This window comes from Eubalaena glacialis, chromosome 10, assembly GCF_028564815.1.
Source record: "Eubalaena glacialis isolate mEubGla1 chromosome 10, mEubGla1.1.hap2.+ XY, whole genome shotgun sequence".
NCBI classification, from domain to species: Eukaryota; Metazoa; Chordata; class Mammalia; order Artiodactyla; family Balaenidae; genus Eubalaena; species Eubalaena glacialis.
In genome coordinates this window covers 83,612,849-83,639,786 of record NC_083725.1, presented here as the reverse complement: position 1 = coordinate 83,639,786, position 26,938 = coordinate 83,612,849, and the positions used below count along the sequence as shown (strand labels likewise).

The following is a 26,938-nucleotide window of genomic DNA, read 5'->3' as shown; positions in this document are numbered from 1 at the left end:
TTTTGTGTTTTCTGAGTCCTGCTGCTTTAATTAAACTCTTATTTAATATAATACTTAATTTAGCTATTTCTAAAATTAACATTTTTTAAAAACAATTGCCTTTTCTTGTGTAATTACTCCATTTTCTTTTAGGATCATAGTTCCTGATTTGATATTTTACAATAGTTTGAGATTTGTCTGTTTTTCCATCAGTCCTTTTAACTAGATCTTTTCTGTATAAATTATTTTCAGAAAGGCTTAAGTCCCCCTCCAGAGAGGTTGAAAGACCCTCCAGGGCCCAGTATCATGGTAACAGCATGTCTGTGTCATTTGAGCCATGTAGACCAGAATAGACTAGCTCAGGGGTCCCCAGCCCCCGGGCCGAGGACCACTACTGGTCTGCGGCCTGTTAGGAACCAGGCAAGAGGTGAGCGGTGGGCGGGCGAGTAAAGCTTCATCTGCTGCTCCCCATCGCCTGAACCATCACCGCCTGAGCCATCCATCCCACCACCCCTCCACCCCCCCGTCTGAGGAGAAATTGTCTTCCACTAAACCCGTCCCTGGTGCCAAAAAGGTTGGGGACTGCTGGACTAGCTCTCCCTCCATGTATTTATTTGATAGCTGGTATTTGGTTTTCTTTTCTATTAAAGTTTGATTGATTGCCATCTTCCCTTTCCATTTAAGATTCACGTATATCTTGGAGGTAGGTTCTACTTCAGCAAATAGTTAAATTGTATCCAGGGAGCTAGAAGATTTTAAAAGCTAACTGTTCAGAACCATATATGCTAGCTTTTGACATATTACATTTTCATTTCCTCCACCCTCCATCTGAATGCACTCTTCCTTCTTAATTGGAATTTGAAATGTTTGTAGATCTTTTGTTACTAAATAGAATGCTTCTATAAACATTGCCTTACAAGTTGTTTATTTTCTTGTCTGAATTTTCTGTTAAGGGTACATGATCTCAGAAATAGTACTAGTGAGTCAGAGGGCATGAATGGTTTTTATGGTACTTATTACATATTGCTAGATTGCTCTTCAGAAGGGCAGAACTTTACACTGCTAATAACAGTGTAATTTACGCTGCTAATAACAATGCACACATCAACCTGATTTTTGGCATTGCTAACAGTACTAAGTTTTATCAGTTTTATTTGTTTTTGGTAAGTGTAGGAAGACCCCTTAAAGTCATATTTCTTTAACTGTTAGATGTCGCACTATCAGTATTTCTTTGTTTGTGAACTGTCTAGTTGGAAAGTTTTTTTCCGTTTTTCCCTTTAAATGTTAATATTTTGATACAAGGTACAATATTCGAATAGTGCAACAATATTCAACTAGTGCAGTAGTAGTCATAATAATGGCAGTAGTTGAAGTGGTGGTAGCAGCAGTAACTAACCCTTAGTGAATGCTTACTAGATCCAGGCACTTGTCTGAACACTTGATTCATTTTTTTTTTCATAAATTTATTTATTCTATTTATTGAGTTTTTTGGCTGCGTTGGGTCTTCGTTGCTGCGAGCGGGCTCTTTTCTAGTTGCAGTGAGCAGGGGCTACTCTTCGTTGCAGTGCATGGGCTTCTCATTGCGGTGGCTTCTCTTGTTGCAGAGCACGGGCTCTAGGTGCACGGGCTTCAGTAGTTGTGGCACATGGGCTCAGTAGTTGTGGCTCGCAGGCTCTAGAGCTCAGGCTCAGTAGCTGTGGCTCACGGGCTTAGTTGCTCCGCGGCATGTGGGATCTTCCTGGACCAGGGCTCGAGTTCCCTGCATTGGCAGGCGGATTCTTAACCACTGTGCCACCAGGGAAGTCCCACTTGATTAATTTTTACAACAACCTTGTGACTTAGGTACTATCGTTACTGTCATTTTACAGATGAAGAAACCAGGGTATATAGGGAGGTTACCCAACTTGCCCAAAGTCACAGTATTAATAAAAGGAGCCAGGGTTTGAGGTTGGGCAATCTATTTGCAGAGCCTGTATTCTAGATCCTTATTACCCAACGTGTGGCATTGGCATCATCTGAGATTTTATTGGAAATACATAATCTCAGGCCTTACTCCAGATCAAAGGAAGTAAATCTGCATTTTTACAAAATTCCTGGTAATCCATGTGCTTCACTGATCTATTAAATGGCGATCCCGTAAAGCTTGAGAAGCTCTGCTCTAAACCACTATGTAACACTGCCTTGTTGTGGTTATTGACGGACATTTAGTTTGTTTCTAGTCTTTTGAATATCCTTATACATATTGTATCATTTTACACATGTACTAATAAACTTGTAGGGTGATTTCTACAAATGAGGTTGATGGATTAAGGGAGTTGTGTTTTTATTTTTTTTTTATAAGGATTTTTTTTTGATGCGGACCTTTTTTTTTTCTTTTTTTGTCTGTATTGAAATTTGTTACAACATTGCTTCTGTTTTTGTTTTGGTTTTTTGGCCACAAGGCATGTGGGATCTTAGCTCCCCAACCAGGGATCGAACCTGCACCCCCTGCATTGGAAGGCAAAGTCTTAACCACTGGACCACCAGGGAAGTCCTTGTGTTTTTAAACTTTGACAGAAATTGTCAAATTATCCCTCATATCAATTGTGCTAGTTCATTCTCATTCCCACAGTGTATGAGAATACCTGTTTTCCCACACTACTGTTAAACTTTGGGATCTTTGCATGTCTGATAAATGAAAAATGGTAACTCATAGTTTTCTTTGCATTTCTCTTATGAGTGTGGTTAACGTTAATAAAATTAATAGGTACAATTTAGAGAGGACTGCTCTTTGCCAGCCCTGTGTCACATAATTAATCTTCATAACTCCAAGAAATAAGACCAAGTTCAGTGACTTGCTCAGTCTTACAAAGTTAGTAAGTAGCATGGCTGGATTGCTTCCTGTACACTTTCTGCCTCATAGTCTGGTAGATCCCTGGGTAGTCTTGCTCCTGTACCCTAAGATAGAAGAGATGCTCATATCCCTTGCTGCTTTGGAAAAAGGACTTACACGAAGGTAAATCAACTCTTAGGAGTTTCCATGGTGTTGTTTATGGTCAGCCCACCATGGCACCTAGAAAGCTGTCTACAGGCATGTGAAGTATTTTCCATGAGATCTCTGGGGAGAGAAGTGCATGATAATTGGGTTTTATTTTAGCTTTATGACTATTATCTTTTTTTTTTTTAAGAGAAACTTGGCATTAGTGTTGACATTGATGCTAAAATAGACCAAAAAAAATCACTCTAAATTCTTTCAGAATGGAAATTATGACAAAACGAAAACATAAACGGAAGAACAGTAGCAAACATATTGAGTGCACCATGTCATCTTTATTACTCATTATCCAATCAAAAGAAACCTGCACTCTGTGACTTCTGAGTTAAGCCCTGTTAGAGCCCAGTTTTTAGTTAAACCTAAAGGATCACATTATTCAAGTGCATAGTATTTTCTTGCTTGTATGTCCCTTTTATTGCTATTGTGCTACTTCCTTCATAAGAGAGCACATAGGCCTATGCATTCGTTCTCCCTTAGCTCTCACTTCTGAATGAATTTAAACTGAGTAACTGGCCATGTGCAGTGTAATGCTGTTCTTTTTCTTATTGTACTGTACAGGGCATTGCAGACAGACTGGTCCTCTTAGACCTCTCAGAAGGGACTAAAGGAGTGATGATGGACCTTGACATATTCAACCTGCCTAATGTGGAGATCAGCAAAGGTCTGGTTATTCTGCTTAAACGATTTGTGCCTTGTTTGCCCTTATATTTGAGTCCTAGAATTTTTTTGTAGACTTTATTTTTTAGAGCAGTTTTAGGTTCAGAGTATTATTGAGCAGAAGGTACAGAGATTTCCTGTACACCCCCTTCCCCCACACATGTACAGCCTCTGCATTGTCAGTATCCCCTACCTAAGTGGTATAATTGATAAACCTCCCTGGATACATCATTATCATCCAAAGTCCATAGTTTACATTAGGGTTCACTCTTGTCTTTGTATATTCTATAGGTGTGGACAAATCAAACATGTATCCACCATTATGGTATCAAACAGAGTTGTTTCACTGCCCTAAAAATTCTCTGTGCTCTGCCTAGAGTCCTAGAATTTTACTGCTGAAAGCATCTTCAAGATCACCTAGTCCAAGTCCCTCATTTTACATATTGGGAAACTGAGATTCATATAAATTAAGGGACTTACCTGAAGTCATACAGATTGCAACTAATTAGGTTAATAAGAGTCAGATAAGCAAATAACATTCAGATCGGTTGGAAGGATTTATTCTCAGTCTCTGACTTATACCTTAGTATAAATTGTTTTCTCTGATTGTTTCCTTTTTCATAATATATTGGTTAAGAACACTGATTTTAGAGTTAGACATGGGGGTTTGAATACTAGCTCTGCCATTTGTCAGATTATATAATCTCTCAAAGTTCAGTTTTATCATCTGTAAAGTGGGAATTAATACATACCTCTTGGTATATAGCAAAGTGCTAAACCAAGATTTAAAAAACAAAATTCATTCACATTGCTTTCACTAAAAATATATTGTTAAAATGAATTTTAATAAGAACAAAAGAGGGGTTTGTATCATTAATAAATAAAATTTAGAATGTTAAAAAAGTAATTTTTTAAATCTTTTTAATTCAAAAATTTGCATATATTTAACAATGTACATAATATATTAGTACAGACATATATATGTAGGTAAATACCAGATTTGGGGATGTGGGAATAAAATTATTTTATTAGCAGGGATGCATGATCAAAAAATATTGGTAGGCCATTGAACTAGAGAATGTTTAGTCTCCGAAAACCAGGTTATAGCTAGAGTCAGGTTGTAATATGCTATAGTTGCTTAGCTTTCCTTTGCCTTTCCTTACTCGGGTCTCGTGTATTCTTTTTTTTTTTTTTTAATAAAGTTACTTTTTATTTTATTTATTGGCTGCATTGGGTCTTTGTTGCTGCGCGCGGGCTTTCTCTAGTTGCGGGGAGCAGGGGCTACTTTTGTTGTGGTGTGTTGTGGGCTTCTCATTGCAGTGGCTTCTCTTGTTGCGGAGCACGGGCTCTAGGCGGGCGGGCTCCAGTAGTTGTGGCATGTGGGCTCAGTAGTTGTGGCTCACAGGCTCTAGAGCGCAGGCTCAGTAGTTGTGGCGCATGGGCTTAGCTGCTCCACGGCATGTGGGATCTTCCTGGACCAGGGCCCGAACCTGTGTCCCCTGCATTGGCAGGTGGATTCTTAACCACTGCGCCACCGGGGAAGCCCTCGTGTATTCTTAGCCATATTTTCCAAATAAAATATCGAGACATATGGTTTCACAAGGCTGAATGTACTAAGAACTGCAGTGGATCAAAAAGTTGAAATTATACCTATAGGTTATAAAAACTGGGTGTAATAGTTCCAGCAAGCCTCTGGATCCCTGTAGGATACAATGGATTTATTTTCCTTCTCTGGAAAGAGTACAATAGTTGCCTTAATGATCCTTTTGTAGGCCTTGTACAGAGGATCTCTTGGGGAGCTGGATAGTCTCTTGTGCCTCTCATTTCTAGGTACTGAAGTTCTTAAGGGACCTCTTCACTCTTCCCAATCACTCCAGGAGACTGTTTAGTACATGGACCCTAGAGGTTGTGAGGCCATTTAGGACCTGAGGAAATTGTTTCTTCCTATGTGTCTCATTAACCATCAATAACTATTTTTTTTTTTTTAAACATCTTTATTGAAGTATAATTGCTTTACAATGGTGTGCTAGCTTCTGCTTTACAACAAAGTGAATCAGTTACACATATACATATGTTGCCATATCTCTTCCCTCTTGCATCTCCCTCCCTCCCACCCTCCCTATCCCACCCCTCTAGGTGGTCACAAAGCACCGAGCTGATCTCCCTGTGCTATGCGGCTGCTTCCCACTAGTTATCTATTTTACATTTGGTAGTGTATATATGTCCATGACACTCTCTCACCCTGTCACATCTCACCCCTCCCCCTCCCCATATCCTCAAGTCCATTCTCTAGTAGGTCTGTGTCTTCATCAATAACTATTGTTTCAGATAATTGAAAGAATAGAATCCTTGGAGTAGATATATAGGATGTGGTACTTGCCACCAAGTAAGGAGATTTGAATGAATTAGCACTATATTGGGGCAACTTTCATGTTCCCCTTGTTAATTTTGATTGCATATTCCTGATAATTACTATTACATGAGGTAATTTAAAATATAATATTAGCTAACATCTCAAATATGTTCTATGATATGGAGAAGTGTGTTAATAATTTTGGGAAAGTAAGCTCATTTGGAAATTTTAGTAATGCTCCATCATGACAGGCATTGATGATCATCCTAGAGTTGTACTTTTCTCCATTTGGATTTTTTAAATAGCTACTAAAATACTTTGGGGAGGGCTGTGCATATGTATATATGAGCCTGCAAACATGCATACTCTACATACATAAACAAACAGTGTGTGCATAGACTAAATCTGGAGAAATACTGAGGAACTGTTAAGAGTAGTTGCTTCAGGAGTCAGACTGGGGAAACTGGTTCTGCACTTGTTTTTTGCACTTAATATTTTTATCCCTTTTTTTATTGTGTTAAAATACATATAACATAAATTTACCATTAGTGACATTCAGTATATTCACAATGTTGTGCAACTGTCACGAATATCTAGTTCCAGAACATTTTCCTCACCCCAAAAGGAAACCCTCTACACATTAAGCAGTCACTCCCCATTTTCCCTTTTCCCCAGGCCCTGGCAACCACTGATCTACTCTGGATTTGCTTCTTCTGGATATTTCATATACATGGAATTATACAATATGTGGCCTTTTGTGTCTGGCTTCTTTCACTTAGTATAATGTTTGCAAGGTTCATCTATATTGTAGCATTTATCACTCCTTTTTATGGTTGAATAATATTCTGTGGTATGGATATGCCACATTTTATTTATCCATTTATCAGTTGATGTACATTTGGGTTGCATCTTTTTGTTATTGTCAGTAGTGCTGCTGTGAACATTTTTGTACAAATTTTTGTTTGAGCACCTCTTTTCAGTTCTTTTTGGTGTGTACCCAGAAATGGAATTGCTAGGTCATACCACAATTCTGTGTTTAAGTTATTGATTAATTTATAGTATCATTTTGAAGAGCATTATTAATAGCACATAGAGATCTAAATAGCTCTATTTCTTTGAACAGCTTTATAATAATATTCCATCATATGGACGTCTGTCTCCTATTGGTAGACATTTAGTTTTTTTGTGGTTTTTTGTGATTACAAATAATGCTGCAGAGAACATTGTAATGTAATAAAAATCTTTGTGTATTTCTCTACCTAGTAGGATAAAGTAGAATTACTGGGTCAAAAGTGTTTTTAAAATGTATATTATTAAGTTGTACTAATTTATACTCTCACCAGCAGTATATGAGGGTTCCTGTTTCCTTTCTGCTGATTACTTTTATTTTATATTAAGCATAGCTAATAGAATAATTATCCTATGATATTATTTTGATCATGTCATTTCCTGGCTGAAGACACTATTATGTTGGTCCCTTATCCTTAATAATAATAATAGATACCATTTTTTTTCAGGGAATCCAGTAATATAAGCTAGATAGTTTACATATATTCCATTACTTCTCTTACTTTATTTTATAGATGGCTGAGAGAGATTGTGGCTTTGGTCACACAGTTAGTAAGCAGGAGTTTCAAACATGTTTGTTACCAAATTCTTATGATTCACTCCAGAAATAGTCTCTGCATATACAAGCATAGATGTTTGGGTGCATGAGTATGTGTATGTGTGTGCCTCAAGAAAAAAGTGTTCAGTAGTTGCAAATTAAAAAATAAGTTGTTGGGAGTTCCCTGGCAGTTCGGCAGTTCCCTGGCAGTTCGGCAGTTCCCTGGCAGTTCGGCAGTTCCCTGGCAGTTCGGCAGTTCCCTGGTAGTTCGGGCTCCAGGCTTCCACTGCAGGGAGCATGGGTTGGCTCCCTGGTCAGGGAACCAGGATCTCACATGCTGCGTGGTGTGACCAAAAACAAACAAAAAAAGATGTTGTTGACATATGGAGCAAAGTAAAATTTGCTCAATAGCCAGTGGTTCTTAAAACATGGGTTATGGATTGATCCCTTGTGTGAGAATCACCTGAGGTGCTTTTTAAACTTACAGAAGCCTGTGTCCACCCCAGGCCTATGGAGAGATTAAAAGGCTTTAGAGTAGGAAGGCTTTCTTGCACTTCTGAAATCATATTAGACAGCTACTACTCTGTTTACTTATAAGTCAACCTTGAGGGTGAGGGCATTTCATCATTCAAAGTAGAGGAAGCTAAAGAAGGAAAAGAAAGGAAATATGATCCTGGCAAGATAGGTTGGGGCCAAACTGAAGGGTCATAAATTCAACTGTTCACTGATATTTAATACGGTAGTATGGACAAGCTACCTAATCCTTCCAGATATCAATTTCCTCAACTTTATGAGGGTATAGGACTAAGTTTCTAAATATAGCATAGTGTTGAACAGCACTCTGAAGCCAGTCTGCCTGGGCTTGAATTCTGGCTCTGCTACTTACTAGCTCTGTGACTTTGAGCAGGTTATTTAACTTCTCTGTGCCTCAGATTCCTCATCTGTAAAATGGGGATGATATTGACCCCACAGTGTGTTGTGGATTACATTAAATGAGTAAATACAGGTCAAGGTGTTAGAACAGTACCTGGCACATAGAAGTGGTATGGAAGTATTAACTACATCCCTTTCAGTTCTAATGTCTTCCAATGCTGAGATTTTGACTCATTACCAGGTATCTATTCTGAACATTAGAACATAGGCGTTATTTACTTAAGAGGACTCATGAAGAATCATAATTAAAATCCAGGACTTCAGTTTTTGGATCTACCCCCACAGCTGTGTCAGATTATGAATTAAAATTGGATAATGCATTTCCCAGTGGACACCTTGCACAAGGGTTTCATTCTGCAACTTGTTTAGGAAAATGGCCTTATAGGCTTAATTAAGACTATAAACCCTGGAATCTACTCATTGTCTCGCTGAGATGCTAATAATCATTTACACATGTTGACTGAACTGATATCACCCTAGTTACTTTATTATTTTTCTGTTGTTTCTGATACTGATAATTCTGGCCACTGTTTTGGCATGTACTTCTGTAAAACACACTGTGTAATAGAGAGTAATGTAGTTGTAAAATAGCATAAGTATGCTTGAGGATCAGAGACGTGAATTCTGGAGAACAACTTTTCCTAAGTCATAACAGTTGCTTACATGTAAGCCCCATTAGAAGAACCTAAAACCAAGACACTGGGCTTCAATGTAAGGAAAAGTCAGTAAAAAAATGAGCCAAGATGTTTTATCTTGATTTAAAGATTTTCAAATAATTTTGTTCCTCTTTGGAGTAGAATCCTTAATAAATAAAACAGATACAAACAACACTATGCTGTGCCTGCCAGCTTTCTTTCCACTTATTCCCATTCCTACATGGCCTCTTAGTCACTTTCAAGGAACTCTAGGGCTCCTAAACTCGCAGTTTAAAAATCAGTGATGAGAACAAACGTATGGATACCAAGGGGGAAGGGGGGGTGGGATGAGCTGGGAGATTGGGATTGACATATATACACTATTGATACTATGTATGAAATAGATAACTAATGAGAACCTACTGTGTAGCACAGTGAACTCTACTCAATGCTTTGTGGTGACCTAAATGGGAAGGAAATCCAAAAAAAGAGGGGATATACGTATATGTATAGCTGATTCACTTTGTTGTACAGTAGAAACTAACACAACATTGTAAAGCAACTATACTCCAATAAAAAATTTTAAAAAAAAGATGTGGTATATATAAAAAATGGAATATTACTCATCCATAAAGAGAATGAAATAATGCCATTTGCAGCAACATGGATGGACCTAGAGCTTAAAAAAAAAAAATCAGTGATGTAATTGATTATAGGTGCATTCTGCCTATAGCATATTATTTATTTTTTCTAAGAAAATTGTGAATTACATAGAAACCTAATTCCCTGTTTGTGGAATCTGGATCCTGTAATTTATTTTATCTTTTTTGCTCTTTCCTCCCTTGGGATACACTCTTGCTTTTAATCCTCTTTCTGGAGGCAAACCTCAGCACTTTGTATCCTTCCTATGGACACAGGATTGATCTAGAGGCAATTGTGCTAAAAGCTGTCTAATTGTAGAAAAGAAGAACCTGATTATCATGAACAAGAACTTGGTTAAAACATTTATCTTGAGCTCAGACTGTTTCTTTTTATTCATTAGATTTGTCTGCCTCTGCTCATTCCAAGGTGGTGATCTTCACAGTCAACTCTCTGGGTAGTTCTCAGTCCTACCTCGGTGTGGTGCAGAGCAATGTGGATATGTTCAGAGCCTTTGTTGCAGCTCTGGGACATTATAGTCCACATGGCATCCTGCTCGTTGCATCTCAACCAGGTACAAGACTTTATTTTAAATAAATTTGGTGGTCCAGTGTATCAGTAGAATTGCCATTTCTGATAAAAGTCATAAAACAAGGTTATAAAGGGACAGCCAGAGTATTCAGTTAAATTGCTCTTATGATGAACAATGCAGTATTTTCCATATCCTGTCAACCAGTTACTTCTTCTGACTGGCATTAACTAGAAGATTACAACTTACAATTTTTTATGTAATATTACTATTAATATGTTCCAGGTTGTTAGCCATGCCTTTCTCAGTGAGAAAATGGTTAAGCGCCCAAGAGAAAGATGCAGTAGCTTATAGGAAGGATCCTTTGTTAACTCTGAAGTGTCATAAAATGTTAGTGAGCACACCAGAGTGCATTTTTAACATTTTGTATTTTAAATTGTTTCTCAAATTATTTGAGAAATTTTTTTCAAGGAATTAGGTGGTACTGGACTCAAATTGGTGAACAGATTTTTTTTTTAATGTTCCCAGTATAGGAGTATGATATGAATTTCACTTGTTTTCCTGTAGCAATTGATTGAGGGATGTTGGTCTAATTCCTGACATCCTTTTGGCACATAAGGAAAAAATAGTTGTATTTTTGTTGATAATGCTGTATAGCGTGGTGGTGGTATATGAATCAGTATTTTAATTTAAAGATAGAAATTCAGCTTAAGCTAGATATAAAAGAGAACTTGATCAATGAAAAAAATTATTTTCTGGTTTTCTGTACCCAGTTTTCATCTTTCTTGCTTAACTGCTCAAGGAAATTATCTGTTTTCCACTCTTAAAAATTTATATTTAACAGCAGAGTTATGTAAAATCATGCTGAAACCTGGTTAGTTGTTTTTAATTATTAATTAAAATTAAAATATATTAAATTTATATAATATATAATAAAATTTAAAATATGTTATGCTTCATAGTGCATTTAGGACCTAAGAAGAGTATATACAAGTTTTAATATACTTATTAAAATAATAAATATTTTGTTTAGGAACTAGGCTAGAAGTATATTTTTTAAAATATTTATATTTTCACCTTGTATGTAATATTTAGTGGAAATCATGACCTATGTGACGTGGAAACTGAGTGCATTTCCTGCAAATCGAGTGATTGGAATTGGTTGCAATCTGGATTCACAGAGATTACAATATATTATTACAAATGTTTTGAAGGCACAGACTTCAGGAAGAGAAGTATGGGTTATTGGTGAGCAGGGAGAAGACAAAGGTAAGAAATACATGTTTATTAGTTATGTATATTGATAACCTACATCACCAGAGGCCATGATATGCATGATATGCACAGTTCTGGGGACTCCAGAATTGTGGCGCTTAATTGGCTTTCCTTCCACATTTGAGTACCTTTTGTGTGACAGGCCCTGTATTGTGAATATACTCTGCAAACATGTCATTCTGATTGCATTTACTTTTCTGTAAGTAAAATGCAAGACCCCCTTAGGTTTTATATTTTTATTTATCTTTTTATATTTTGTATTTGAATTTCAGCATCCAGGATCAATTTAAAAGTTTAATTTTCTGGAGAGCAACATTTACATAAACCCTAAAGCATATACAGAACTCTTTCCTTTACTCTCCCATCCTGCAATCTTGCTTACCTTTCCCTAAGTTCAGACTTTCTCCCTAGGTACATACCTCCTGTCTGTTTCTCACCTTTTTAAACAGAATTTTCATTCTTTATTTACCCTTAATGGCCTTTTTTTTTTTACCACCTACTTGCTCTCTGCTCTGTCCCTACCACAGAAAGCATTCATAAAATACAGTCCCCTGGATTTGAAAGCCCCTTTTCCTATCCCAAAAGAATGCTTTCCCTATTTTATTCAAGAATCTCTTTTTTCTTTATTTTTCCCTCATGCTATAAAGTCAGGTTGGTTAGGTGATAAAAGTGCTTTATCCTAAGTTTGTTCATTTTTATTCATTTAAACAAGTATATGAGTGTCTACTCTTCTCACTACTGTATAAGATGTTAGTGTGATACAAAAGAGGCACAGAGCACAGTCTCTTCCTTCATTATACTTAAAAATTATTTTAGAGCAACAAGAAAAATATTTACAAGATGTTTTGGCTAACAATGAAAGTATAGGGTACTATTTGATTAAGTGCCAAAAATGAATATATTTTAGACTTAGAGTGCTTAGACACTTATGAGTGAACATTTAACCAGGGTTGAAATGACTGGAGAAAATTCTGTGCAGGCCATCATTGAACTGTATTTTGGAAGAATGAATAGGATTTGAATAAATAGCAAAGAGTGGGACAGACATTCCAGGAATGGGAAAACAGGCAAAGACACACACTTAAGTATGGCATGTTCATGGGATGAAAAAATCTAGACTGGTTTTTGCAGGGTTTCAACCAGATAAACTTGGTTGCTATCACATTTTGGAGATCCTTGAATACCTGATAAAGAGTTGGAAAGTGATTCTCAGGCAGAGGGGAACTATTAAAGGTACTTGAGCATGCGGGTGATATGCTAAAAAGGTAATTTGGGGAAAATTAATCATTGCTTCCTCATTTAAAGTATATTACTATTACTCTGTTCAGCCTGTAGGTGCTGTAGGGTAGAGCACAATGTAGAAAAGAACTTCTCTGCCTGTGAGGAAGTGATCATTTAACTGGAGAACTGGAGGAAGATTTTAAATCTGTATACATCTGCACTGGCTACCTAGAAAGTTCAGTGCTAGAAAGAGTCGGGCTATAGAATAAACCTTGACAAAACCTGACAGTGTGATTCAAGCAGAAATAGCTTTTCAGGCTCAGAATGCTTCCTGACACTAAACACTAATCAACAGAACCAGAAAAGGGGAGCAAATAAGAACTTGGAGCAGATGTATTAGAGTAACAAATGTCTAGGGATTCAAACAAACTCAAGACCCCAAATTTTACTCACTACTACCATTTGAATTCTGGCCCATGTTGATCTCTTGCTTGTCTGATTATTGCAGATCTCCCAGTTAATTTGCTCTTTTCCCTCTAGTCTACCCTGTAAATGATGCCAAATTATAATGATATTAGCTAAAACTTACAGTATTTGCAGTATGTTTCACACATTAATTCAATGTTCCTAAGTCACGTTCCTCTTTTCAAAAACTTTCACAGGCTTCCTCTGACCAAATTATTAAATTCTTTTGCTTGCCATTCAAGGAGTCCCAAAATACAGTCTTAACCTTCCTTCCCAATTACAGTTATGGAGAGAGTCATGTTATTAGAGAGCTGGAAGCGACCCAAGGGATCATCGATTACATTTTGTTGTAGGGAGCCAGCAATGGATGCAGGGATGGTAAGAGTGACATCCCCAAGAGCCTGTAGCTTTTCAGGTCAAAGCAGGACTAAAACCCAGGTCTTGTGCATCTCGGCTCCACCCCACAGCTTTGCTTCAGCCACAGGGACCTTTGCCCATTGCATTTACCTTTCCCATAATCCCTTCTCTTTCTCTCTCAGCATATTCAAATCTCATTCTTCAAGATCTAGGTCAAGTCTCCCTTACCTTACCCTTTGAAGCTTTTCTTGATCACATCATTGCACAGTGATTCCTTCATTCCTTTGAGCTAAAAGCTCTTGCTAGCTATATGGTAATTAACCATATATTGTCTCAAGATATTTATTCTTTTGTTAAACTGCTGTTTATTCTGATCCAATTTGAATTTTGTGTGTGTACCTTCTCCTTATTGAAAGCGTAAATTATTAAGCTGTTCTTTTAGTTGAAAAAGTCGTACATTCACATTGTAAAAGGATTAAATAGTACAAAAAGATATGTAGTGAAAAATAAGTCTCCCTTCTATGCCAGACACCCAGTCCCTCTCTCTAGAAGCCATGCAACCTTGCAGAAATGTTCTGTGTATGGACAAGCACATGTATGAAATATACATAATACATCATTCTCCACCTTGCCCTTTTACTTACTGACATGACTTGGAAATGATTGCATAATAACATATATAGATCTTACTCATTCTTTTAAACTACTGCATATACCAAAATTTATTTAACCAGTCCCCCTAATAAGTTATAATTTTTGAATGAGTAAGAACATTTCACAATATGGTTATATTAATATCTCAAATTGTAAAGAGAAAATAAAGGATGGTGTGACTTGATAAATAAACCTAAGGTACTGTGCTGACTGCTGTTGGAGCTACATAAATGAATAAGAACCTGACCCTGTCTTTAGGCAGCTTGGAGTCAAATATAGGAAACGACTATAATAAAAGGCAGTGTTGACTTGCAATAAGAGAGGTCCAAGGGAAGTAAGACAAAAGCACAAGGAAGGGAGCTCTCAAGTAGGAACTAGAAATAGAGAGATGTAGGTGCATGTGAATTGAGATCACTTAGATATAACATTATGTAATATTTGACACATATAAAAGAATACGTATAGCTTATATGTATGTTTTAAAGCATCATAGTAGAACAAACATTCATGAATCCATACTCAATTAAGAACAATACAAATACCATTGGAGCTACCTATGTACTCCCTAACCCATCTCCCTATCTTCCTTCTAGGTACTGCTATCAGATCACTTTTTATCCTGTCTTCTACTTTGTTTCAGAGACAGTTCTATCCACTGATAATTACCTTGGTCTTGAAGCCAGAAATGGATTAGAGGCTCCCTCTGCTGGTTTCATGTATGGACACCAGTTGGTTATATCTTTGCATAGGTGACACCACAGTAATAGCAAAATTAGAATTATTTTTTATGGAGTATTAAATGCTTTGCATATCTCATTTAAAATTTAAAAACACTCCATGAAGGAGGTGGTAGTTTTCCAAATCAATATGTGAGGAAGCTTAAGATTTAATGAGGTTAACAATTTGTCCAAGGTTTACACATTTAGTAAGGGCAGAACTGCAGTTTGAACCCTGGTCTGACTCCAAAGCTGTACTTTTTCTTGCTGTGACTTAATTAGATAATTTATCTTAAGCATTTAGTACAGTGCCTGGCACAGAGTAAACACTCAGTAAATGGTAGCTGTTACTACAATGATCAAGACGGCGAGATGGTGATGAATAGAAAATTGGCAAAGGGACAGGGAAAACTACACTTTGAAATAATGCAATATTAGGGTTTAGAAACAGAGTTATAAGAATAGCAGATATGTAAGTGAAATTATTCTCTTTAAGTATTTCAGAGACAAATGACAATTACAGCCTGGAGGAGGAATTACATGACATATTAAGACCCTTTAGGATTTGTTTCGTGCTTCCTTCCTCAGCCTCATCTTCTGCCATTCTGACAAGCATTTTATGCTAGTCAGATGATCAACTTGCAGCTTCCCGAAGGGTTCATGCACTCTCATGCCGCCTTGCCTTTGCACCTGATGCTTCCTTTCCCTGAACATTCATTAATTTGGCTAAGTCCTGCTTACCCTTCAAGACTGGGCTTGAGGGCTTCCCTGGTGGCACAGTGGTTAAGAATCTGCCTGCCAGTGCAGGGGACACGGGTTCGAGCCCTGGTCCGGGAAGATCCCACATGCCGCGGAGCAACTAAGTCCGTGCGCCACAACTACTGAGCCTGCACTCTAGAGCCCGTGAGCCACAGCTACTGAGCCTGCGTGCCCCAACTGCTGAAGCCCGCGTGCCTAGATCCCGTGCTCCTCAACAAGAGAAGCCACCGCAATGAGAAGCCCGCGCACCGCAACAGAGAGTAACCCCTGCTCGCCGCAACTAGAGAAAGCCCGTGCACAGCAACAGAGACCCAGTGCAGCCAAAAATAAACAAATAAAAATAAATAAATAAATTTATTAAAAAAAAAAAAAAGACTGGGCTTGAGTGCCACCTCTCCCAGGAAGCCTTCCCTAATTCTCCAGGTTAAGTAAGTTTATGCCTCTATTATAACCACTATCACACTGTGTTATAATTGCATATTTACTTGTCTCTTCACCCCGCCAGACTGTAAACTCCTTGAGCTTGGAATGGCCTCAGTAAATATGTTTTGAAATGAATGAATGATCCTGATACCATCTTGTTGTATCCAAAGGTCATTCATAGTATGCCCCACCAAATTAGTCAGTAGAACATGTGCTTTGGAGCTGCTATTTTTAGCTGTGATATTGAAATCATATGTAAACTGCAGATAACTCCTTCAAATGGTGTTTTAGAAACCCAAGGGCTGGACCTCAAAACAGAGTGTTAGATCATCTGCTTTGGGCATCAATCTTACCTAAAGGATAGGTGTTATACGTAATGGAAAAGAGAGATCACATGGTCATTTTTTATTAAAATTGTTTTTAAGGAGTAGAACCAGAAAGATTAGGATTGATTAGATGCATTATTTGAAAAGAATTCTTAAACTAGGATAAATATACATTTAGGAAGTGTGAAGGGTTGGGCAGTAAATGAACAAAAAAATGAAATAATTCAGTCCATCTAAACTTAACTGAAAATCCTAATGACTGTGTCAGAAGCAAATTTGAACATAGTGAAGCTTTCTCCCTCTCTCCAAACATTGTTTTCTCATGGCTCTTACAAGTCTGAACTCAGAGGAAAGATAAAACATGATTATGTGTGTAATATATAATGGCAGTAATACTCATAATTAAATTCCAGACTTCTTTGTGTCTTTTGTCTTTTCTTATACCTACCTTGCCCTTTTGATTTATCTTTCCAAGGTCTGTAAATGCCATGTTCCATTTAGCAGACATTTCTCTGCAATTTTCTGTATATTGTGAATATACTAATAATGTGCCAAAATTTTGTTTTAGAAAATAATTCATGTATAGTCGTTCCATTCAAGTGAAACATTTTTTAAAACCCCTTAATTTGTCCACATGTATTTATATTTTTCATGTAACAATTTTTGGTTTTGCTTCTTTTTTAACTTAACATAAAAACTTTTAAAACTTTTCGATGTTTTTCAACTTAACCGTTGCAACTATGTTTTCCTCTTTGTTTAATATAATTATGGATTGTGGACTTCCCTGGTGGCACAGTGGTTAAGAATCTGCTTGCCAATCCCTGGTCTGGGAAGATCCCACATGCCGCGGAGCAACTAAGCCCATGCGCCACAACTACTGAGCCTGCGCTCTAGAGCCCACGAGCCACAACTACTAAAGCCCGTGTGCTCTAGGGCCTGTGCGCCACAACAAGAGAAGCCACTGCAAGAAGATGCCCGTGCACTGCAACAAAGAGTAGCCCCCGCTTGCCGCAACGAGAGAAAGCCCGCGCACAGCAACCAAGACCCAACACAGCAAAAAAAAAAAGAAAGAAAAAAATTAAAAATATATAAATAAATAAAAATACCTTAAAAAAATTATGGATTGTGTGCAAGGTTAGCTCGTATTATCTCCTGTGCATTTTTTTTTATAAATTTATTTATTGTATTTATTTATTATTTTTGGCTACGTTGGGTCTTCGTTGCTGCGCGCAGGCTTTCTCTAGTTGCAGTGAGCGGGGGCTACTCTTTGTTGCGGCGCGCGGGCTTCTCATTGCAGTGGCTTCTCTTGTTGCAGAGCACAGGCTCTAGGCACGTGGGCTTCAGTAGTTGTGGCTCGCGGACTTCAGTAGTTGTGGCTTGCGGGCTCTAGAGCGCAGGCTCAGTAGTTGTGGCGCACGGGCTTAGTTGCTCTGCGGCATGTGGGATCTTCCCAGACCAGGGCACGAACCTGTGTCTCCTGAATTGGCAGGTGGATTCTTAACCACTGTGACACCAGGGAAGCCCATCCTGTGCATTCTTTACTGTGGTAAAGAATCTGTGTTGGAGGACACAAAAGAAAAACACATGATCCCTGCCCCCTGGAAGCTTATAATCAGTTTGAGGAGGGGAAGCTGTCCTTTGTTGCTGACACATCACTAACTGGCCTAATCTTGAATGCAGTTTAGAAGACTTGTGGGAACTCCCTGGCAGTCCAGTGGTTAGGACTTGGCGCTTTCATTGTCGTGCCTGGGTTCAATCCCTGGCCAGAACTAAGATCTTGCAAGCCACGTGGCATGGCCAAAAAAAAAAAGAAGACTTGTATCTTAAACATAAAATAGTCTTACATACCCGAATGTGTTTTTATTTTGCCTACACAAATAAAGATTTGTATCAAAGAATGTCTTCACAGTGATGAGAAACAGATGACTATTAGAAAGGTTTCAAAATGTTACTTTCAATTTAGTATTAAAGTGTGGTATAAATATCCAGTTCATGTGTATAGCTTTAAGTTTTTAAATTGTTTTTAAAAATGGTGTAGTAAGAGGCAATGGAAAACCCAAATATGCTGTTAGAAAACAGGACCCTGCCTCTCTAACAGCTGTGGAAATCTAGTCCAGAATAGGTGACCAAATTATTCCTCATCTGGTGAAAGAAATTAGTATGTATGGTTCCCAGTGGAGCAAATGCCAAGTGCTTGCAGCACATGGGAGCCTATTATGCATTGCCTGCTGAGAAAAGAAAGCTTTCTACTTGGACAGTAAAATGGCCCAGTGTTGTTGAGAGAGAACAGGTAAGGGGCTGCAAGTAGACTTTGGGGATCATGTTTTGGGGGAACTGCAGCTCAAAGTCTTTCTCACCCCAAGCAATCAGTACAGCACATTTAGTGCCACCAGTGGAAAAATGTAACTCTAGCTAGAAGGGGGGAAAATGTTTCTTTAAAGTTTAATACAGGTACCCTTAACTGCAGATGATCATTTATCACATCTTAATCCTAAGAGAGTTATTGACAAAATATAATCAATTTTTCGTTTAATTTTTAGTGCCCACATGGGTTGGCCAAGAGGACGTAACGAGGCATAACTCTCAGGTGCAGCTGTCCAACAGGTAATACTGAGTGTAGTTTTGCATTTATCCAACTAAAAACCATATACTTCAGAGCTAATGTAACAGCTGTTTGCACAGCATGTACTTACCGGGCTTCTGCAAACAAAACTTACTAGTATGGACAAAACCAAAGTACATGAGAGCAATGTTTTCTATTCTTTGATTTCTTATCTCAAAGTAGATCTAAGAGTGCTTTGCAAGCTTAATATTTAGATATACAGTTGACTCTTTAGAGGGTAGAATAGTTTCCTTATTTGTAGGCAGTGATTTACTGCTCCTATATTTAGGATATAGGATCCTATATCTGAGGGTATTGGATATTTTCTTAAATGTAGAAGAGAATTTGTCCATACCACTTAAAGATCAATATGTATTTATTAATCACACATAAATACATTTGGAAATTAGTCTAATATGAATGGATAACCCACATTATAAATTCAGGCAAAAACAAAGTATAATGCACAGATCCTCGTATCTTTTGTGTTTATTCAGAGGCCTTCCTGGGGTCTGGACCCGACAGGGTGGACTCTACATACTGTATATTTTCATGCCATTTTACTGTCACATAATAACATCCTTTCCTGAATTCCGAGTGGTGATTTTTAGCTTTTTAAACCTGCAGTTTATGGTTTTTAGAATATAACAACTAGAAAGAATATTTTCTCTTATTGAGAAGAGTAGTATGTTGTATAATCCATTCTAATCTGCTTCTCTATATAATCCTGCATTTATAGCTTTTAAAAGGAAGGAATTCAAACATGTTTGTTTAATTTGTATCACTTTTAATTAGTTACAAAGCAAATGTATGCTCTCATAAAACTTTATTTTTATTTATTTTTTTATTGAAGTATAGTTGATTTACAATGTTGTGTTAGTTTCTGGTATACAGCAAAGATAAAACTTTAAATACTGCAGATATCTATATAGTAGAAAGTGAAAAGCAGGGGTAATTCCATTCTCCAGAAACAACCACTGTTAACAGTTTAGTGTCCACGTGTCCAAACATATTTTCCCATGCTTCTGCAAACATTATCATTATTATTTATTATTATTTTTATAATAATAAATGTATGCTATTTATATTATCTTGCAACTTGCTTTGTTTCCTTAATAATAAATCTTGGATATTTTTCCATTATTGTACATATAAATCTACTTTATATTCTTCTCAAGAGCTATATGGCACTAGGGGACTTCCCTGGTGGTGCAGTGGTTAAGAATCCGCCTGCCAATGCAGGGGGCACGGGTTTGATCCCTGGTCCGGGAAGATCCCACATGCTGCAGAGCAACTAAGCCCGTGCACCACAACTACTGAGCCTGCGCTCTAGAGCCTGCGAGTCACAACTACTGAGCCCACGTGCCACAACTACTGAAGCCTGTGTGCCTAGAGCCCGTGCTCTGCAACAAGAGAAGCCACCGCAATGAGAAGCCGGTGCACTGCAACGAAGAGTAGCCCCCGCTCGACACAACTAGAGAAAGCCCGCGTGCGGCAACGAAGACCCAACACAGCCAAAAATAAATAAATAAATAAATTTAAAAAATAAAAGCTATATGGCACTACATTTGGTAGTGATTTATTTAACAAGTCCTCTTTTCATGAATTGTTTCCAATTTTTTTTGTGTCTCAAACAAGACAAACATACTTATATGTATATCTTTGCACACTTGAGCATATTGCTATAGGATAAATTCCTAGAAGAGGAATTTCTAGATCAAGTGTTGCCAAATCTTCCTCTTAAAAGTTGAATAATTTTGCACTCTCAACAGCAGTTATGGGAATGCCTGTTTCTCTGTAGCTTCTGGGAAAGTAGTTATCAGTCTTTTTAATCTTTGCCAATTTTGATGGGCAAAACTGATGTATTTATTGTTTAAACTCATATTTAGTTAAATATTAGTGGTGCTGAATATCTGTTTATATTATTAGGCCATTTGTATTGACTCTCTGTGAACTGCCTGACATTTTAAGAAAAGCTTCATTACTAGACTGTAGGTTTTCCTAACAATTGCTGTATAACTTTCACTTCTGTGTCATAAAAATATCTAATTAATACCTTAAACAGAAGCTAAAACTGTGTACATATTTTGTGCATTTTCTAAAATCATGATTTGTGTGTTTTATTTTTGTTTTTGTTTTTTATAACCTAGAGCCGTGGAACTGTTAAGGGTAAAAGGTCAAAGATCCTGGTCTGTTGGACTGTCAGTAGCCGACCTGGTTGACAGTATTGTGAATGATAAAAATAAAGTGCATTCTGTATCAGTTTTAGCAAAGGTAATTGCTATTCTCATTCTCTCATCATATTTTAAAATATTTATATTATTAATATAAAGCCAGAAAAAGTACTGTTCACACTGTAACCCAGGTATCTTCAGTATCACCAGCTTTTAGAGTAACACATGGGAGAAGACAGTTTGGTCTAAGCTCTGTCCTGCTTGGCTATGGGAAGTCTGGGCTTCTACCAGGTTGCCCTTCACCCCCATTAATTTTTGGAATCCCCAAGAAGCATTTATAAATTCCATAAACTTCTTCTGGTTGTCATTTATCTCCTCAGCCAGCCAGGTCACCCCAGACCGACGTGCCAACTGGTCTTAGCCAATCATCAGTCTGCTTCTCCAGTTCAGTTTGTTCTTTACTGCTTTATTCCAAGTATAGAGTCCCTAAAGCACAGCTAAGATGAGGCACAAGTGCTTAACCAAATGTTCATGAAAACTTAGGAATACCAGAAGGGAAATAAAACATGGAAGGAAAGACTGAAAACAGATTACCAAATTTGACTGCACTCAGAGTCCATGCTAAGCCCCTCCCCTGGGAATTCACTCTGACATTATTTTTCTTAACCCCCAGCCTGTTACCCATATTGCAGGGAGCTAGCTTACCTCCCCGTAAAGTGGGTGTCTTTGACCAAGTTCCTCCCGTTTCACAAAAATTTTGTGAAACAGTAACTCGAATTTAGGAAATAAATGAACAATTTTTTTTAAAGTTCAACTTGTATCACTTTGTACTTCTAGGACCAGAAAAGCAAGAAAATATCCATATTTATGGTATTATCTTTTTTGCAGTGATTCAGCTCTAATATAATCCCAATTTTTTTCATTTCAGGGATATTATGATATAAATAGTGAAGTGTTTTTAAGTTTGCCTTGCATCCTTGGAACCAGTGGAGTGTCTGAAGTCATCAAGACCACAGTGAAAGAAGATACAGTGACTGAGAAACTCCAGAGCAGCGCATCATCAATACATAGTCTCCAGCAACAGTTAAAACTTTGATTCTAAAGTTCAGAGTTACTTGAAAGGAAAGGTCATTTAATTTTACCAACATATATATAGGGCTGAGAACTTCTTTGTCTTATTATTTATCCTTAAAAACTGCTTGGTTAAGGTAGATGGTTTCTTGGCTGGCTTTGTAATATGAATCCTTAGGTAGTTAGATAAGAAGGAAAAAAATCTAATTTTCTTTGTTGTTCTTGAGATATCTATACCATTCTTTAAACCTACAGCAGAGATAAACATTCATCTGCAATATGCATCATTTTAAAATTATGTATCCTCAATTAGCAAAACAGCACTTTGGGAATACTTTGAAAATGATACATTTTTAAAGGAAAATTACTCTTTGACTGTTACAATAACCATGATAAGCCGAAGGCCCAGTATGGATTTACAAAATCTGTGCCAGCTATACACTCAAAGGATCCACAATTTAAGCTATTAATTTTTCTTCTTTAAAATACAGTTGGTATTAATGATAATAAAGCATTTTGTTTTCCCTCTTCAAATTAATTAGCTACCAAAAAAATGGAAAAGAATTTTACATGTACTTTAAAATAGTAAAAAGGAAAATGAAATTTTTTAATATATGAAGAAAAAGTATACTTTAATTTCCAGTGGGACTGTCCTTTCTGGAATTTTCTATAACCTCTTCCTGGGCTATATAAGATCTCCGACATCTCAGGAACGCACTGTGACATAAGTAGAACCATAGAGAATGTGTATTTTTAGTGCAAGTAAGTTATGAATGAAAGCCAAGCAGTTTACTTTAAAGCTAAAATATGAGGCTTTCATAAAAGCCATTGGTCTTAATGGAGAGAGGTTGGGTGGGCTGATTGTCTGAGCAAATCCTTTAACTACTCCTGAAGAAATGATTTACTTTGGTGATGGGTCAATAATGACAATATCTTCATATGTGAAAGATAGCATATTATTACGAATGTGACACACAACTAATAGCAACAACTAGCATCAACACTTCTAGTATTTCTGGCAGTGTGATGAGTACTTTATTGTTTTATTCCTTAGGATTATTTATTAATCCTCACAGTAACCCACTGAGGTAGGGACTATTATCATCATTTTATAGAGGAGGAAATTGAGGTTTAGTGCCCAAGATCTCATGACTAAGGGACACTTACATACAACCTCTACTTTTTCGAAGTACTAGAAGAGGGAAAAAGCATAAAAGCGGAAATAGTTACCACAAGACCCTAAAGCTGGGGTTCTATACTCTTATATTCTCATGTAGAGGCTTTTTTTTTTCAATATAGTTTTTAGAAAGACTGATTCTCTGACTTCCCAGACTTGCCCTCAGCAACTAGCTGGGGGGGATGGGGGAGGTATGCACTGAAGTAGGCGTTTAGTTATGTAGTCATTCAGTTAAATAACTGGGAGCCTGCTATACACCAGGTGCCATATTGGGCACTGCAGATACAGTGGTGAGCACACCTGGACTAGGTACAAGCCCTCATGGTGCTTATAATCTAGTATGGAAACAGAGTAATCAAGTCTCACAAATCAATGTACAATTGCAAGTGTAATAAGTGCTGTGAAGAAGTCCCAGGTGCTTTGAAAGCATATTATAGGTAACCTAAACCTGGTCAATGAGATAGGAGCCAGATGGATTATAAGGGCAGACATACCTTAGGTAGAGAGGAAACAGTCAAACTAATGCTGATTTAGCATAATAATGGATGCTTATGATGATGAGCTTAAATCATAAAGAAAAGGTGAAATTATATTCAGTGTTCCATGTTTAAGTAGAAAAGTATTTAATATGCTTGGAAAGATTCACACCATAATGAACTAGTGTAAAAACATTGGCCATTTGAAGAGAAGAGCATTAGTTCTGTGTAATTTCACTGCATGGGTAGGTTATTTTGGTGTTAACTCTAATAGTATATCCTCACTGTCCTTTTGTATGAAATAAGAAAGTAAAACTAAAAGGACCATTTCTTGTGTTTTTAAAGTCGCCTTTTCTAATATCAGATACCTAATTGTGCTCTTGAACAATAACCTAATTACAAGATACTGTATAAATAGATGAATTGCTAAGAATTCACTACATTAATTATAAAAGGAACATGTCACTACAACAATACTTATTGCGTCTACTGTTATTCCAGGTACTGTGTTAGAATCTGAGTAGTCAAAAGATGAGTAATAATAGCCCTTGCCCTACAGAAGCCCACAATATAGAAGTAATTCTATCAGATATTTCCTTGAGTGTTGAGTATTATAAATCATATAGTAAGTTCCATATGTAAGTCAAGAAGCAGTACCACCACCAACCTCACTGTGATTTGGTGATAATTTGACATTCATGATGCTTCTATTAACTTTCACTTTTTTCATCTTTCCAAAATCATGCAGTGTCTCTTGTTATGGTTTTTAATGGGGCTTGGATTAAAATGCTTCTTTGATATTGTAACAGATAAATATTTTATTTTCCAATTTACATTGTAGTTATTCTTAAATATCAAGAATAATGAATAAAATAAACTTTGACTTTAAAATTACCAGGAGATTCCTAATTTATTGAGTGGAAGGAAATGTATTCAGATTGAGGAGAAAGATTCTTTCCTATAATTCATACAGTCCCCAGGATATTTAGTTACTTCATTTTAAGTGGCTTAAGTGCAAAATGAAGAGAATGGATTTTGTTAATTGTTTTCAAACTTTAAAAAATTATTTTTAACAAGAAAACCTTTTGAACAATATATTACCTACACTCTTCCAATTGATAAAAGTAGAATTGCTCTAATTGAAGGTGCTCCTGGGTAAGCTGTGGCTTTAAGAATAGTTTGAAAAGCACATTACTTTTAAGGGACAAAGAAAAGGTGTAGGGAAGGATAGACTGCCCTATAGTTTGGTTTGACTGGAGCTGTGTGCTTAACTAATATATAGTGTCCAAAGAAAGATACCTATTAAAATAGACTTTATTTTGTGTGTGTGTGTTGGCAACAATGTGTAATGATGCTTCCACATGTTGTCAATTAGGCCCTCTTTGTGTATGTGACCTTCATTTAGATGCCAATTTAGAAGAGAATTAATACCACAGCCTGTTCCCCAGTAGCACTATGCTAATATCATCCAAATAATCATACTTCACACCGTCAAACCCAAGCTTTACAGTACCTCGAACGGCACTGGACTTACAAAACTGGTGGTGATGTGCAACAATAATGACTAATATAAATGACCATGAGGAATTTTTATGGGTAGTAGAAATTCAATTAAGATAGAGTACCTACTCTTGCACTGTATAATAAGACAATGAGGATCTGAAGATGAGTCTGCCCTCAAAGACTTGGACTTTGTTAGTGGACAGGCTAGTACACACACGGAGTCCAAGGTAGAAGGTAGGATGTCTGGGCACCAAGGAGAAATGGGGGCTTGGATTAAAATGCTTAATCCAAGCACTTGGATTAGAGGAATGATTTCCTGTAGAAGAAATTACTGCCTGGCTTCCTGTGAAACGAGGGCTCTGCACTTTGCCCTCGGGAATGTAGTATGATGAACTTTTCACCTTAAAAATGAAAAACAACCTGATAATCAGAGAGATCCTGGGCATCGCCTTTTGCAAGCTTTTCATCTTAGAGTTGGAAAAAACTGAAGCTCGAACTAGCAGTGCATTTGCCTGCTATTATCAGAAGGGCAAGTCAGTGGCAGAACAGTTTTCTGACTCCAGTCCAGTGCCTTCCCACCTGATGAATCAATCGTTTAAGCTCACTGGCAAGATCTTCGTACTTCTTCCCCTCCCTGCACCTGCGCTCTTAGTCTAAGGGCAACTGTCAAAGACCTGCCAATCTTATCCCGGCTCAGAGTTTCCACCCTCGGAACAAGATTGCACTCTTGGAAAGATTCACAACATAATGAACTAGTGTAAAAACATTGGCCATTTGAAGAGAAGAACACAAAACTGCACAAGATTGCTCGGCCAGCCGAGCTCTATCCACGCCCACCCTCGGTCACCGACCTCGGAAGTGACGTAAGGGAAGCGGAAGCGCTGGCGTGGTGGCCGATTTCCTGTTGGTAGAGGCGGGGGGGTGGGGGGCCGGCTCTGTGGTGTGCGACTGTGTGGGGCGGCCTGGGGCAGCCCCGGAGCGGCCGACCCTCTGCCTGTGGGGACGGGAGTCGCAAGGCGGCCGCCATGGCGGGGTCGGAGAGCCAGCTCAAGAAAATGGTGTCCAAGGTGAGGCCGCGGCGCGCTCGCCTCTCGGCGCGCACCCACCGCTCCCTTCCGCGCCGCCGGGGCCTTCCCGACCAGCCTAGCGAGCCCCCCGGGGCGGGCCCGAAGCCCCGGGCAGTGCCCGGCCGCCTCCGCCGCCCCAGCTCCGGGATGCCTGTCGCCCGGTGCCGGGATCCTGGGCCGGGGCGCGGGGGGCGGCGACGGTCAACAAAGGCGCGGAGCCGAGGCTGCCTGCCACCTGCCGCCCGCCCTCCTCTTTTCAGGGAGAGTTTGGAGCAGTCTTTGGGGGAGTATAGTTTTCGTCTTAGTT

At 38.0% G+C, this 26,938-nt stretch overlaps 2 protein-coding genes across 10 annotated transcripts in view; both read left to right on the top strand.

Annotated features, from left to right (window-relative positions):
• The window catches only part of UEVLD (UEV and lactate/malate dehyrogenase domains), a 46,228-nt gene extending 21,366 nt beyond the window's left edge, over positions 1-24,862 (top strand). For 5 of the 8 annotated variants that reach the window (XM_061203120.1, XM_061203121.1, XM_061203124.1 and 2 more), the window contains 6 exons: positions 3,572-3,674; positions 10,240-10,410; positions 11,461-11,634; positions 19,102-19,165; positions 21,314-21,437; positions 22,266-24,862. In XM_061203120.1, the coding sequence (XP_061059103.1) occupies positions 3,572-3,674; positions 10,240-10,410; positions 11,461-11,634; positions 19,102-19,165; positions 21,314-21,437; positions 22,266-22,433 (804 nt within the window). In that variant the 3' untranslated portion in view covers positions 22,434-24,862. Of the gene's footprint in view, positions 1-3,571; positions 3,675-10,239; positions 10,411-11,460; positions 11,635-15,641; positions 16,127-19,101; positions 19,166-21,313; positions 21,438-22,265 lie in introns of those variants that run through there. The other 3 variants (XM_061203122.1, XM_061203127.1, XM_061203126.1) reach the window with 3 other exon arrangements.
• A 1,631-nt stretch (positions 24,863-26,493) lies between these two features.
• TSG101 (tumor susceptibility 101) overlaps positions 26,494-26,938 on the top strand; it is a 49,177-nt gene continuing 48,732 nt past the window's right edge. For both annotated transcript variants that reach the window (XM_061203118.1, XM_061203119.1), the window contains exon 1: positions 26,494-26,631. In XM_061203118.1, coding sequence (XP_061059101.1) covers positions 26,590-26,631 — 42 coding nt within the window. In that variant the 5' untranslated portion in view covers positions 26,494-26,589. The remainder of the gene's footprint in view (positions 26,632-26,938) is intronic.